The sequence below is a fragment of the Adiantum capillus-veneris genome, chromosome 20 (assembly GCF_014529385.1).
Source record: "Adiantum capillus-veneris isolate H3 chromosome 20, ASM1452938v2, whole genome shotgun sequence".
NCBI lineage: Eukaryota > Viridiplantae > Streptophyta > Polypodiopsida > Polypodiales > Pteridaceae > Adiantum > Adiantum capillus-veneris.
Genome location: NC_140950.1, coordinates 68,938,238 through 68,954,572, shown reverse-complemented (window position 1 = coordinate 68,954,572; position 16,335 = coordinate 68,938,238). Strand labels below are relative to the sequence as shown.

At 43.4% G+C, this 16,335-nt stretch overlaps 2 protein-coding genes across 6 annotated transcripts in view; both read right to left on the bottom strand.

The window, feature by feature from the left end:
• The window catches only part of LOC147432682 (uncharacterized), an 18,603-nt gene extending 4,517 nt beyond the window's left edge, over positions 1 to 14,086 (bottom strand). For 2 of the 5 annotated variants that reach the window (XM_086492530.1, XM_086492532.1), the window contains exons 1-6: positions 13,905 to 14,074; positions 13,524 to 13,760; positions 8,998 to 9,090; positions 7,824 to 8,064; positions 7,646 to 7,742; positions 4,799 to 4,864 (exon numbers count right to left, since the gene is read on the bottom strand). In XM_086492530.1, the coding sequence (XP_086348656.1) occupies positions 4,799 to 4,864; positions 7,646 to 7,742; positions 7,824 to 8,064; positions 8,998 to 9,090; positions 13,524 to 13,737 (711 nt within the window). In that variant the 5' untranslated portion in view covers positions 13,738 to 13,760; positions 13,905 to 14,074. Of the gene's footprint in view, positions 1 to 4,798; positions 4,865 to 7,645; positions 7,743 to 7,823; positions 8,065 to 8,997; positions 9,091 to 13,523; positions 13,761 to 13,904 lie in introns of those variants that run through there. The other 3 variants (XM_086492529.1, XM_086492528.1, XM_086492533.1) reach the window with 3 other exon arrangements.
• Positions 13,878 to 15,422, bottom strand: LOC147432681 (uncharacterized). Its single transcript, XM_086491973.1, has 3 exons — positions 15,332 to 15,422; positions 14,023 to 14,119; positions 13,878 to 13,935 (listed from the first exon to the last, which is right to left on the bottom strand). The coding sequence occupies exons 1-3, from the start codon at positions 15,420 to 15,422 to the stop codon at positions 13,878 to 13,880; spliced, it is 246 nt and encodes an 81-aa protein (XP_086348099.1).
• Positions 15,423 to 16,335: the final 913 nt, after the last annotated feature.

The following is a 16,335-nucleotide window of genomic DNA, read 5'->3' as shown; positions in this document are numbered from 1 at the left end:
TCGCAAACACAAAGAGGACCTCTTGAAGAGGGGCACAATGAGAGAGATCCAGCAACAACGGAAGATTACAGATTTCTTTCAGTCATAGACAAAGGAGTATGAGCAGCCCCAACAACATAACAACACCAGAGGCATACTGCTTGATCAGGCGGTAGAGTTGGGGCGGTCCCATCGCCCACGAATGAGGGGGCCCTCTCGACATCGACGCAGACTGCGACAGAGGATCCATACCATACTTGCACGACATAGGAGCCGTCCTGACAGAGTGCCTACCTTGGAGGACATTGAATCTCTATAGCCTTTTGGATACTGATGTATATGTATATGATGCCTCGACTGTCAGAGAGCTCGATTGTATCAGCTCACCCTTTGTATTCCCCTTGTATCAGCTTTCACCCCACCCCTACCCACTATTTTCTTTTCAGTTCTTTGTACTTTTTGTACCCAGACCTAGTATTAGATTCACCACATGTAACCTTTTGGTCTCATAGATTTTGGCCTTTTGAAGACGTTACTATTACATTTCATGTCACTCTCTCTCTCTCTCTCTCTCTCTCTCTCTCTCTCTCTCTCTCTCTCTCTCTCTCAAAGGAGGGCTTAGTGTCACAAGCTACAATGTCAAAGGACATTGACAACAGTTACAATTGGCCGTGAGGACACCATGGCCAATTCACCCTCACCACAGTTCGGATATAGGCATACCTATGTTGTAAGAGATATTTGGGTTGGCCGTTGGGTGCACTTTATGTATATGTGCTCAGTTGGTGTGGCATTGGGAGATCTATGAGTGGAACTAAAATTACAACTAACTGAACTGAACTTGAATAGAGAGAGAGAGAGAGAGAGAGGAGAGTCAACAAGGCACGGCGGAGTTCCGAGCCTAAAGACTAGCACCCCTTTCAGTATCTCTATATTATTACTTCGCAAAGGGTACAAATTTCGAGGGTCCAACTCTCTCCGAGACTCTGCGTCAGGAGAGCTGCTCTTCGAAAGAGTGGCCCAAAGGGTCCTTATAAACTTACAAGGGATGTGCCCAAAAGCAGCGCCCAAAAGCATCAGTTCCAAAAGCACTCACATCCAAAAGCCTCTGGTCTTAAAAGCAATTGCCAAAATCTGTTGAAATCTGCCAGCACAAAACGGGGACATGCGTACAAACTGACATGTCAGCATGTCAGTGCAATTCACAAAAATCTCAACGAGAGTTCAAGCTTTTGATGTTTTGGGTTTAGGCCCCTAGATCGATGCTCATAAGTTGGGCAAGGTTAAGACTTTTTAAACTCTAACCCCCTAGGCCCCACAGCCACATCTTAAAGTTCTTTTGGGTTCGGTTCTTGGCCTCTCAGCTTGTTCTTTCAGTTTGGCACGCCACCTCATCACTTTGTGACATCTCTCCCATCTCTCTATGCTTGAGGAAACCAGGCTATTAGCTTCAACTGCTCTTCGCCCAGTGCAGCTTCGTCGCAAAGCTTGGCACAATCGTCATCTTTGAAGGCATCAATTTGTATGGCAAGAGCCATACTTAGTGCAGGAAAATTTACCACGAAGCGTGGTCCAACTAACCACACACGACGATCTCCATCTGCCATTGGTAAATGGATCGAGACTATGGTCTTATCATCCACCCACTTATTAATGTCTATCCAGGCCTAGAACTCACCCAGCATTCAAGCATTTGCAGTGCACCTTCAATCCCTTGCCTTTTGTAACGGTGAGGGCACCACGTGCCAACGGAAAAGAACAAACTGAACATACTTTAGACGCTTCAAAACGACTGAACAAAAAGAGATGCACTGCACACGACACGCAGTGGCAAACTTCCAGTCCAAGAGAGCACTCGCCCCAAATGATGGCGCCCCTTTTAGTATTTCTTTGTATTGCTTCAACACGGTACAATTCTGGCAGCACTCTCCTCTCATATTTGAAGGCCCTTGGCCCTTAAAAGCAGTTTACATGAAAAGCAAATAGTCTAAAATCATCAAGTCTTTCAAAATCTATTGCCTACGGTGGCTCTCCATACAACACCACCACGTCAGCATTCCCGTAAAACACGGAAAGTCCATACTGTAGTGCCACACTAGCACTGTTTGCAGAAATTCGTATTGCAAGCCACGTCAGCATGTTAACGCAGTTGGCGGGCGTCCATACAGCTACCACATAGCAATATTTATGCAAGTCTTTTGTGTGTGTGTTTGCTTAGATTTAGGCCCTATCGGATGGGGTGTAGTAAGTTGGGGTTGGGTTAAAATTTTATAATCCTTATCCCTTGTATTTTAGGCCACTCGGCAAGAATCTGTAAGTTGGTAATTCCTTCTTCTTCTTCTTCTTCAGCTTCTGCTTCTTCTAGGGTTTAGGCCCCTTGACCAGGATCTACAGGTTGGCTAGGGTTAGGGCTTAGGGAGCAATAGCCCTAACCTAGTCGTTCTTCACTGACATTGACACGTCAGCAGTTTGTGACACTTTTACTGCTATTTCTACGTCTGCCCTATTCTCGCAACCCTCTAGTCTTTCTGTATGTTCCTAATCTTCTTTACTTTGCCCTATCACTTCTGGAACTGTGAATTTTGCAATTATGAATCTTCTTATTTGATATTGTTTTCCTTGATATTCATCATGTTCATGTAAGTATGCGCATTAATGTCCAAGTGTCTACTATTATTTGCAATCTCTAGTGCTTTCTACGTTCTTATCCCATTCCCCACTCGTGTGGTCTTGGTTCTTTCCTTTACACTCAGTGGTTAAACCCTATTGTCCCCTCTATCTCACCTTCCCCTCTAGAGATAATTAACAATCTCCGCTTAATTGTGAGCTAATGTTTTCTGAAATACTCCACGCAGATTATTACATTTTCTCTCCTGTACACTCCAATCCACGTTTGCTTGTCGCATCTTTCTCCCTAAACACCCTAACGACTCGAACCTTTCCCTTCCCCACAACTAGCACACCATCGACCTAAATGTCCTTACTTGCCTCACCCTTGCACCCTCACCCTCTCACCTAGTTCTCCCTCGCCCCTCTGTAGCCTACCCCCTCTTAGTCCCCCTCACACACCAACCTCCCTCCCTTTTGCCCTCTCTCGTCTAGCCCCTCCTAATCCCCCCTCACCTAGACCCACCTCACCCTGCTCAATCTCCCTCGCCTACACCCCCCTCGCACTCCTCCTCGCTAGCCACCTTCGACCTCTATCACCACTCCTAGCCTAGCCCTCTTCGCCGTGAGCCCTCGCCCTCCTTCACCTCGGTCCCTCGCCTCGCTCGTCCTCTCTCGCCCTCCCGCCCAATTCGCCCTTGCTTCTCTCAGAGTAACTTAGCGTAGCAAAAAAAGTGACTTCTCATACTCGTCAAGCCAGTGTCGTCTGCACCCTCCCTGCACCAAGGGTCTTCACTGCTGAATGTGCTATCTACCTATGCCGCTTGCGCTCGATATCTCTTGATTTGGGTGCAAACAGCACAATCCGTCATGCTAGGAAGTGTTTCTGGGTTACGCTCTTTTGTGGTTTTGCGATATATCTGGTTGTGGTACAGCTTTATGGAGAACTTAAAACAAGAAAGGTTTATGACTAGATTTGAATGTATGTGGCTGTGGTATTCATCAATAGTGGCAATATCTGCTCATCTCAGTGCTCTTCAGTTTGTTAGTTGTTGCTAGTTGCCCATCCTATGATGATTCTCACTCACAACAGAGAGCACCCTCTTCCATTCGAGCAGGAGAACTCCGAGTCTTCTTCTGGTAGAAGCAGTAACAGATCAGAGTATGCGCCTAGTTCAGCAAAATCATCGGATGAGGAGTATTCTGAAGAAGACTCCGTGCAGTCTGGAGAAGAGATTACTAAGAAGACTGCCACAACTATTGCACAGAATCATGCAACCTTTTATGCTAAACCAACATGGACGAACCCAAGAGCTCAAAGAGGGCAGGTGCATATTCCTAAAATACCCAAGGACCCTGAAACGCTCTGCACCAGCATGTGCTCTCAATTATCTTCTCTGTATTGTAGACCATTCCAAATCTGGAGGATATTCGTGCAGAATCCTATAAATTGGATCTACCCTTAGCGTTCATCCAATGGTCCATGTTAGCTGTTTAAAGGAACTTCTGGCGGGATGAAAACACTATTCCGCTAAAGGAAGTTCCTAACTTCAAAGATGGTACTCAAGATGCTCCACCCGAACCAAGGTATCTCAAAAGCAATTGTTCTAGAGGTTTTTCTCGCTTGGGTAGTCATAGATTATATACAAAATATATGCACTCTTTGAGCGATGGCTGGTTGAGTTGCTACCGAGGTGGATTTTCTGATACCATTTTTAATATCGGCATATGAGCCCCTTCAAATCATGTGCACCATGCTATAGAAACCTCCATGCCTTGCCAAACCCAGACTCTGGCTCGTGTGTGCTGCCTTTCATTGCAAAAAAACTAGACTGAAACTCAGAAAAAAATCTAACCAACAAACAAAAATTCGCTCCTTGCACTTTGACAGAGCAATTCAAATAGAACCACCCTCCTACAACTTCATGCCTTGCCAAACCCAAACTCTGGCTCATTTGTGCTGCCTTTCATTGCAAAAAAGCTAGACTGAAACTCAGAAAAGAATATAACAAACAAACAAAAATTCGCTCCTTGCACTTTGACATAGCAATTCAAATAGAATCACCCTCCTACAACTTTCAACTCCCTACTATCATTTGCGTATAAGGGGTGCAAAGAAAGTGATGCAAGAAAAGAATTAGTAGATGGGAAAAAAACATATGTTTTAAGGAAAAGCAATCAATCATTTCTAATGAAAAGAACGATAGCAAACCTTGTAGTATGCTGGTAGATTATGCAATCGGAAGACCTCATCAACCACTTGTATTTGCCTACATATCTGTGATAACATAAAGTCTATTAAAACAGAGATGCGCTTTGTGGTCATAAAAGAGACCCAGTCTCTACTCAAAAGCTAACTCCAAGCAAAGGCTTAATGCAATTTAATTTGCAAGCTCACACAAAATTACAAAAAAGCCACAATGTGTAATTTACAGAGAAATGGAGATGAAGAGCTCTAGAAGAGCTCACAACATAACCTGGATTTCAAAAACAATTACAATATGTCCACATGCATAAGTACATCCAAATTCTAAAGGCGCACCTAATTAAAGACATAAGGGGAAAAATGTATCATCTATGATACTTCAAGCTGTCAACAATCATTCAACTCGTGGCCTTAATTCAATCTGAGACAAACATGATTTGCATTGTTGATAGTGCTCAGTCATTGATGTGTCATTCAAGCTTTCTAGACAGAGGGCACACATCAACAGGCTCGCATGCCACAAGGCACCATCTATTAAGTACCTTGCTGCTAGTGTTCATTCTTTATGTTCATGCGTGTTTTGCACAGGGCACCACGAATTAAATTCCACTACTTCTCTTAGACATTGAAAAAAGCAAAAAGTGGAGCAACCTAGAGCATGACTAAGGAGTAATCCTAATTCGATAAACAGCACATTGATGTGCAAATCATATTTCATTTTATGGAACATGTGAAAGAGATGGTCAACAGCATGTCTGCATGAAGTCTGTCTACTCAACAACTATGCTTTTTTTTTTTTTTTTGCAGGTGTAATGGGCACAATTGGATGACATGGCATGGCTCGACTGGAAGAGGAAGAGTCCAACCAAGACTGGCAGGAGAAGAGCTGACCTGAGCCAAAGCTGGAGCATGAGCCATGCCTGAGTGCCCAGAAAATGCGGCACAATTCACACTGCAAAACACGGCACAAATTATGGGTGCAGTACGGCAACGCCGACGTCGTAGGTACCAATGGGGGTGATGCGACGCTTTCATGCTGGGAGTTATCGTGCCTTAATTATCGAAAGTGTTGACTTTTTCAGAGCTTTTGGGATTCAATTATAAAACAATTGACCCTACAAATATGAAGTCTAGTGTGAGTTCAGATGATGAGTTGCTGATCGGAACTCACACCAGCAGTTGTACACTCAACTCAAGTAATATACAGAATAACACGAGGGGAGTTGGCGGCTAGAGCACCTGAACGGGGAACTCCACCTCACTGTGTCTGTCTCACGTGTTAAGTCCTCTTTCAGCTCAAATATTTTAAATGTTTGAAGATTGGTTCCAATTGCTTAAAATCTGTTCCAATCAATCTTTCCTGTTGGCAGATGATGCCATCTGGCTACACTTTGAACCCTTGCATAAAACCACCACTCCGACTTCATGGATAGGATGCAACAGCCAGTTGCTAGAGGATTCATTGTTGAGAAAGCCATGAGGTTCAAGCCAGCAATGACGACTTGTCACATCACTCATTAGGTTCAAGCCAGAGGTATCCTTGGGGATGGGCATAGACTTATTATTTAATTTTGCTTGCACACGTATACCATATTGAGAATAGGATGCATGAAAATGGCCCTAGATGTAATGGCAAAGCTAAGGAGAGATGTGGATGCCATGCCAACCAAGAGAGAGAGGCAACTGCACACCTTCCCCAAATACATGCGGTTCCAATTTTCACCCATGATAGACAAAGATATGGATGATTTGTAAGTTCAACTGCAACAGTGCCATTTTGGCCTTTCGTATACATTTTAGTACCTTCTCATTTCGGATATACTTCTGACAATTTTCATTCAAAACTGAAGATCAATCTTAGCCAATAATCTGAACTTAGCTTATGCTTGGAAGCTCCTTAATATAAAACAGCTTCTGCAGTGACAACTTTTGTTATATCTTTAAGTCTTCTTCAGCTACTCTTGCCAAAGACGTGGTCAGGCTGGAGGGCAATGGATATGACCTCTCTTGGCAGAGCAGCCATCATGAGTTTAATGCACACGCATCTACAGAGTTATATGCTTTTTTGTTAAAGGACGTTTAAACCAAGGCTACTCAAAGAGCCTAGTTCTCAGATGTGGCCACTGAGCCCACTTACGTGGTGTAACAATGGTGACAGTAGCATATCCCAAGAGAAAATTCCATAGACAGCAACTATCCAAGGAGGAATTCACTATTGTAAGGGTTCCTAACGTCCATTGTTAAACATTTTTTCATATTTCACTCAAGAGAGGCCATGATTCAAAAGAGAATAAAGCTGTAAGCAAGCTACTTCAATGTTTAAACCTAACAAAAAACTCAAAAACAAACAGTCCAAACTAGAGATCCTGCACTATTATACACAAGATTTTACCCTGCTTGTTCTCCTTTTCCAAAAACTAAGTGTGATAAATTCAAAATTAAAGCTAATGCTTCCATGGAAAATGTTCACATTTAATACAGGAATACCTCTGCCGCTTCAGTCTATTTAAGCCAAAAATCCAGACAAAAGGAAAAAGGTATCACAAAATCCCATACAAAAGTTAATATTGACAAGCAGAAAATGGCCAGATTATTGAAAATGCAGCCCCACCCCGTGCACATGGCTGGAAGTCGTATGTTGCATGTAGAAATGCCTCTGGTTTTTTTGCGACAGATGCATTACAAACAAGCATTCCTGTTTCGCTGCCAACATTCAAAAATTTTACACAATAGGGCTGTCGTCTGTACTAATCATCTTGCATCGCAAACAACAATTCTCATAAGCAAAACAAAGCAACATTCATCAATATACGTTTTGCAACAGAGAAACAAACGGTGCGATCACATTTGTACCTCAGGCAGCCCTTTGCCCACAACTTCAAGACTTAAAAAGGATCGTGTTTGCTCATCATTTACAAATAGCTCCCATTGATCTAGGTTGAGCCAGAATCTGAAAAAAAGTAAGTAGAGTGCTTAACACTAAAACGATCACATAATCATTGGTTACGTTCAGAAAAAGCACTAAACTAACCCCTTCTGGCAATCAAACTTATTTTGAAGCATGTCTACTATGGAGTTGATTTGATGCACACGAATAGGTACAGTCCGTGACAGACTTATATGATATTCCTTGGCAAGTGTCACCTCATCACTGGTCTGGACAGTTGCAGAAGTCAGCAACTCCATCTCCATTGGCTTGAGCTCTGGGGCTATAGAAAATGCCTTCTTCATCAAAGGCTCCAATTGGCGCCTAGCAATAGCTGAGAATGGCACTGTACACAAGACGGTTAATTACAAATATGCACACATTTGATCTTCAACTTGAACTAATATGTGAATATTTATCATCACAACCACAAAACCAGGAAGAAAAGAAGGTCTCGTTTGACTTCAATTATTGAATGCAACAAACAAGAGGCTCTCAATCAAAAAAGCAGCCTGTTTCATCCTTTTGCACAGATGGGAGGACTGCAATACACTTTGAAAGAATAAGACTGTTAAAAAGAACGTTCAACATAGCTTCCTTAAATATGCTTGATGTTGCTAAAGAGAACTTTTCAAAATAGACTAATCCGGTGTGCAACTCAAGGCGACAAATTGCTTTTTCCGTTATATCACAATTCACAAGGACAAATTGCAAAGACTAATTTGAGTGCTTCCAACAGTGTGAATCCACGTTGAATTAGCCTCCTGCACTGTCTGCTACCAAACTGTACCTTCGGCTTCAAATAAAGCAAACACTGTTTAGCACCTAACATGCAAACAGGAGTTGTGAATACAATTAAACTTCAACCAAAAGAGCCACATAACAGTTGCACTCTCCATGGAATTAATGACACTATGGGTGTAAAGATACTAATCCAGAGTTTATAAGACAACAGAAGTGGCAGAATTCAGTCTAGAAGTGTTCATAATCCTTGCAATGCTTACACACTTCAACAGAATCTCAAAGAAAAAGAATTGCCGAATTTCGATTATTTCAAGAACCAAAAGTGGCATAGCCAAAGCAAGACAGCAAGAACTCCTAATCAATCATATGGGTGAATTTAACGAAAATTTAATGTCTGAATGACCATTGACCTGTGACGCCTACAATATCGGAATTGTTGCAACGTGATCCGCATGTTTTAGTCATGCACAGTGTCAAGTCATGTACGAAGAAATAAATCAAGGAAATAAGACCTACGAAACTATGTATAACATACCCGGCATGAACACATGCAATGCATAATTGCCTTCCACATGTGGAAAACTTCTTATCCTTCCAGCATTGGCTTCCGTAAACTGCAACATGTATGCTGTTTCAGGAAAGCAGACAATGTGTCACAACTCACAAGAGGAAATCTCCAAACGGCTTAGTTATCAAAACTACAAAATGCTGAAGCTTTTTCCATTGAGAGCCAAGTAGGAGTAAGCTTATTTCCCTACAAAATTTGAGTGTAACGATTGAATAAAAGGCTGATTTTTAAGCTTGCAAAAGTGACTTGCACTGACTTTGTTGTAACACACCCGCACAAACTGCACATGAACTTATTGCCACATGCGTGCTCACACACGCACACATACAAGTTGCAAGTAACAGGAATCCTTTTAATCTGTCTTAGGACACCCTTGAACCGTTTCTAATTGAGACATTTTAGGTCCCAGCTGCCATAAATGGATCCAGAAGATTGAAGGTTAAAAAATTAATCTGCTTATTGAACGGCAAGCCACTGGCGAGACGGTGAATCAATAGCAAACACACATCGGAACTTGGAAAATGATAACACGAGCTTTAAACAATTGAATTCAAGACACGCAAGTGTAGTTTTTTACTCAGATGCACTAGCCCCTAAGTCAAGCATCACTTTCGGGACTTCTTTTTATATTAGCAATCCATAGAGTTACGACTACCGGAGAGTCGCTCTGCAGATGAGCAATTATGCACTCCATCTACCAGAACTCAACCGTAAGGCTCATGGATAGGTGGCCCAAGAGCAAATCTGCTAAAAATAGGGCACCTAAAAGCTCCAAAGTTATTGCCCAAAAAGTGAACGCTTTTAGTAAACTTGCAAAAAGCAATGCATCACCAATTACCATGTCATCCCGTACGACCTATCTCATCATCTGCGTTTTGCGTCGTGGATCACGATGCATGCCCACCCGAAGTCAGAATTGGGTCCCTTGATTCGTTATGGCTCTTGTTTTGCCCTTGCCCCTCTCATCCGATCAAAAACAGTTAAGCCATTGCATCAATTTGTGGCATACCCCCCCTTAAGAGAAGAGTAATCACCCTCGATTACACTTGAAAAACAAATAGTAAATAGTAAACCAACTCAATAGACACCGACTCTATGCGGAAATGCAAGTTGACCACTCAAACCATGCACTAGCACAAAGAACATTGGTCATCACAATCACATTCATATTACTATCCCATTGAGATCTCAAACACGATACGTGATCATTATGACTTAATTAGCCATCACATCCAGATCACATTGATCTCTAGTGAATGTCCTCATACACTAAATCTAGTCGTTTCAAGATTCCGGTAAATCAAGTTAAAATCTTGCGAACATTTCATCTTACACATATACTCAAGCAAAACACACATTTGCAAGAGTACATAAATCAATCAGTCTCAATAATTCTCACCGTAACATTCACATATCATGGAAAACAATCTATGTACAGATCAAATAAAGTCACTCGGCAAAGCAACCCCAAAATGTTGGAGATTCCGTACGACAACCACATCAGCGATAACCAACGCGAGTTTTGGGGTGTCCGTAGAGTCAGCTTGTCACGTGCACATCTAACCCTGTGTGTACGTGGACAAGTTACTTCATGGCAAGGGTTCAGTCCAGTTCAGTTAGCCGAGATTAGGAAGTGTTCTGGCACTTTTGTGAGTCTGTTCGCAGACCATGCATGTCCAGGCACTTAGAAGAGATGCATATCCTCTGGTTGCACATGGTTGCACACAGCATGATCATCAAATTACCATCAGAACCCTTCTCAAGCATTTTTACAGTGCATAGACCTATTTTCCCTATTTTAGCCATTTTTCACTTACTATTTTTAAGTGACTTTTGTTGGGAAACTGGGTAGGGCAATTTAGCAAGCCAATATATAAGAAACCCTAGCGCTAGCACTTTCTGGCAAAAGAGGCAGCAAGGACCTGTGTCCAACAGTGCACCTTCTCAGCAAGATCCCCCCCTCGGCAAGAGACATAGCGTTTTCAACCACAAGAACAGCCAACGTTTTCAGCAATTGTAGACCAGCCAGCGTTTGCAACTTCCAGAGCAACACGGCCACAGCAAGACACAATAGATTACTAGCATTTTTGCAGCAGGTCAGAAATCAGTCCTTGCGTTTTTGCATTTACAGAACATCCTAGCATTTGCAGAAAAACGACAATAGCACCAGTTTGACAGCATTTTAAAACGCCGATTGCAGAAGAGTCGAGACCAAGAAGAGAGAAAGAAAGAAAGAAAGAAAGAAAGATTTTTAACGTCTATGTCAGGCCGAAATCGGCCTATGAGACAAATCAAATGTACATGGCGTGTATGTCATCCGTCTATCGGAAAGACAAATGAAACAAAACTGATACAAAACTGAACTGAATGTAGGTAATGGAGTATCTGAGGAGGGATGGAGCTCTATCTCTAGGGGTATATGCATGTCTATATGCTCAAGGTAGTACAATCATGAGAATGCATCAAGCTCTCTAGCTCCATCCTGTACAAATGGGGGGATGTAGGATGTGGTACATGGGCGGGGCTGGTGCCAAGGCTACCCGGATGAAAGCTGTCGGGTCAGCCCTCATCTGAGCAACTCGCTCCTCAGTGGCACGGCGCTCCCGGGCTCGGATCTCCTCGATCTGTCGGTGGTGGGAGCTCACTCCCCTGTAGCCTGGGACTCGTGGTCGTCGTCTGGCTCGGTTCACCTCCGCCTGTGGGAGTGTCACTCCTCTCTGAGTATCTGATGAGGTAGGGGTGGCAATCCTCTGAAAGAAGTCTGTGAGCTGCGACTGTCGCCCCTCTGTCTGTGTAGCTGTGCGTGGCTGTAGTAGTGTGTCCCGATGGCTCTGTATCTCTAGTAAGAAACGTCCGAGCTGTCTCTGATCTCGAGAGTCCATGATCTCTCGGAGAGTGGGCTGTCCTCTGAATAAGGCCTCATACCTGCCTCTGATCTCAGTGTATGCTCTGCATCTACATACAAAGTGCTCCTCACTCTCCACCTCCTCTGTGCAGGCTCTGCAGACTCGCTCCTCCCTGGGAACACCAGTGTGTCTCCCGATCTCAATCTCTAACCTGTGTGAAGCCACTCTCAGCTGACCAATCGCCACCCGTGAGCTATGTGGCATATATGTGTCCATATAGCGTGGTCTCTGTATGAACCCCCCAGACAATATGGTGAGAAACTGGTCTCTGTAATCTGACATCCTCGTCCCCAAGCCAGGTGACTCCCAGACTCTCCTAGTGTATAGCTGCCACAGATCCTGTCTCAATACCAAGTTTCTCTCACTGCGAGAGAGGTGAACAGATGGTGAGTGGGGGTCGTACTGGAATGGTGGTAGGCTCTCCATGTCAAGACCGTGTCCCTCAAACCATGCTCTGACCTGTGAGTACCAAGCTCTCGCATGCCCACTCTCTGATAGCTGTATAGCTGCCTCGAATGCTCTACGAGTAAGTCTGTCAGGAGGTAGCTCTCTCATCCTCTGGATGAAGCAGACTGTTTGGAATAATGCCTCTACAACCATAGGTGGTGTGGCGAGCTCGGCTCTAATAATGTCATGTGGCACTGTCTTCTTGCTGCGGAGCAAGCGTGAGATCATACATACCTGTGGCCTCTCAAGCTGTGTCCACTGGTCATCTGTCAATCCTGGTGCCCATACTGCCGCCGAGTACATCAGGGCCGGGGTGACTAAGGTGTCAAAAAGCCAGCCCTTCGTGCGGGGCTCCTGAAAGTGTGCCTGGTGGCATCTCCGCTCTAGCATGGTCAGAGCTGCATATCCTCGGGTGAGCCTGTCACCAGCAGCCTGCCTCATAGAGAGAGAGAGAGAGAGACTTCTAAACCAACCAACTTTTGCAATGAATATTGGTGCATGATACAATGGGGGCAATGTGTTGTATATATACCCACCTCAATAAATTGCCCTACCCAAACTTTGACAAATAAGTAACATAAATACCTAAAAGCAAAAATAAATATTGGGATCGCATTGGGCTATTCACTTGAGATGTCATAACTTTCGCAAGTGTATATGGGTGTGGATGTGTGTGTGTATAATCATGTGTAAAATAGGTATGGCCTGGTCTGAGAGGCAAAGCAGTACACCAATGGGCTGTGGATGTGCAGGACGCAAAGGCTGAAGTGGAGAGGGTGGGGCTATGGTGGGGTGAGGTTGTGGAGAGAAGTGCTGTGGAAAAAGCAGCTAGCAAGGGTGGGGGCTGTGCTTGGGAGATGGCGGACCAGAGGCTGAGGGCAATGGTAGGCATACAGTAGCACAAAGGTCTTGCATTCTAAGTTTCAAACATGGCCAATGAAATGTAGGCTATCTAAATGTACATAGATAGGAAAGCATTCACTTCGATGCATTACTCCCCACGCACACACCCTTTTTTATGGTGAAACACACATGCATGCTGGCGCGTGCGTGCACACACACAAAAAAAAAAACTATGTCTACCGGTGTAGATATCATTGAAAGCACCTAAAATACAGAGAAAAACAAGTAGAAAATTACAAGAATTGGAAGCAGTTAAAAGGTCTGGTGGAGGAGGTGGCAACCAGGAAGCATCGGCACTATGTGTGATTCCATGAGGGGTATGAAATCCAACTGCATCTACTACTCTCCCATTAGATATTTCCATTAGCTTCACTTTCTTCCGCGACTCTTGAATATCAACTTCTGACTCTGATGAATCACTGTCTGAGCCATAACACTGTAGAGCCTCCATAAGCTACTCATTCTTCAGGTAACCTATTTGGAAACAACATTAGCTAAATTCAAAGGGTCACAAAAAAGAGCACACAAGGCATCACTAAGTCAAACAATTCTTCCTCTTTTATAGCACAGCCAAAATTCAAATACCAAGGCCTATAAACTTATGAGTCCCTCACTTACAGAATCAACGTTGTCAAAAGACATATAACACCTGCAATACAGAGGCGATCTGTTAAGTCACTGTTCTCCCCTGAGCTTTAGCATCGAAGTCCTCGACTGCAGGTTGTTCGCCATCTACCTGCTCCTCGCTGAGCGTAAGGCCGGGGTCCGAAGATGAGACAGGCACCGAGGAATAAATACTTTCGCAATGAGAGTAGCCCAAGTAGTGGGTTGTCCTGTCTTTCACTTTGCACGTCAATGTTCAAATCTTATGGAATGCTTTCGCGCCTCACTTTTGCAGTTGGCCACTTGTTTGGAAAGTTGGTCGAACATGCAAGGCCGCCCCTCTGGATCCTCTCGCGGCCAACTTTTACTTTTTCCAACGCCGAATGAGTGCGCGCCAAATCAGCTTTGGCTTCACTTGCCCGTCCCAATGTGACAAGGGCCTAAGGACTCCACTTGTCACACATTGGTTCTCTTCAAAACTACTCTTGCTTGGTTGGCCTTGCTATCAATAAAGAATAATGATTTCAGAGTATAAATGAAGACTTGAGATGCAAATAAAGGGAGACCCAAGGAGGATATGACACAATTACATGCAGAGATTTCAGTTGAGAAGCATACAATGTGGCTATTTCGTTGATGGCTAACGTCACGTTGTACAAAACCGTTTTAGGCCAACCAAGTAAATTTTCATCAATTACGATTTACAAAATGCATGAAGAATTAACGCAAAGCTAACTGCAACTTGCAAAAAATAATGATTGCCACCACCTTACACCCCCACTCTCTCCTTATCGCGGCTTTGTAGTTGTTAGGTATCCTCTTTGCTCTTGCTCTTGCATAGCACCTCTTTGCATCGCCAAGTTGGCCACAGATAGACTGTTGTCACCATGCAATGTCTCCTAGTTGTTGTCAACTGGCAATGAAAAGACCGATAGTTTGCACTGGTTTATTTGGAACAATATCACTTTTACTTGCTAAATTCATTCTTCTCATGATTGATTTTTTATCAATTTAGGCCTTGGCAAGGGGTTTTGGCAATGATGTTAAGATGTGATTAAAAGAAAGTACAAAAATAAGCAAGAACGTATTGTAAAACTAGTGAACAACAAACAATGGAAAACTTTAAGCACAGACATGTATTACTAACATGGATAACAAGTAGTGGTATCATCTGAATTTGAAACGCAGAGGACTCCACTATTGATGAGCTACAACACAACAACATGAGTAGATAAATGTATGCATCATGCAATAAGCAAAAGAGAACCATCGTAGATCAAATAGTTTGCGTCACACAAAAGTGCCACCCAGAAGTATGGTGGAGAGTCGGCATTGTGTCTCCCCAAAAATGATAAGCAACGCAAGCCATGCCTTGCCTCGGAAACTGGTTGTGTCGACCAAGCAAACGCATAGACATGGAGATTTAGAAGTAGATTACAAACCTTGAAGCCTGTTTGTATCTCTGAAATGTACATTACTATCATATCCTTGAATGACTATCTCCACCTCGACTCCTGCATGGAATAACCTCATTGCCCCTCAGCCTTGTACTGTTGCTTGCGTTATAACCTCTCTTGCTCCCATTCAACAGACTCCCCTCCGCTAATGCTCAAGTTTTTTTGCCTTGCCACTATAGATCAATGCAACCAAGCATCCTTGACACAGTCATTGAACTCCACATGTGTTGTCAAGTCCCCAATTAATCATTGTATTGATCTTGTCTACTACAATCTCCATCATCATTATATCTCTTCTTCGACTTTTGTTATCTTGTCGATTGTCACATTCACGTCTGCTATCATATCTAGCATCACCACTACTTTTTTGTTCCCCTTATTTTCACTAAGTATCTTGCTCAAGATCCTCTTGAAGATTTTCCATTCGCCCTGTCGTCAAAGACAGAAAACAAAGGGAAGGTTGAATCAATGCTCACTTCTATGTTTCTCCTTGTCTGGAATGTTTCTTTCGTGGGGAAGAGCAACATGAATGCTAGTGTGCAAAATTTAGACGAAGTACTCAAGAAGCTCAGCATGCACGACAGGCAGGTCATGAGATGGCCTTCCTCAGGCCATGTTGAGTACAATATCAATCATCACATGGACAAATCTCCTTGCTACAAGACGATGCAACATGAGTACGTTGACATGAGAAGAAGACAATTGGTACATGCAAGTGTAGGCAAGCCGCCATGTATTACTCATCTATAGTGGCCATGGAAAATTACCTATCAGGTACTAAGTGCCACTTAGGATGTGTGAGGTCCATCACTTTCAACTCAACAAAACACTAACTCGCTATGGGATCAAATACATAACCATCATCTAGGATGGTTGTGTTGGGGTAAAGCCCCATGTGGCCGGTTAGGCCAGGTGCCTGCCCACTATACTTATTCATTATGTACATAATAGAAATAAGGGGACTCACATGTAGAGAGTGAGTTTTAGCC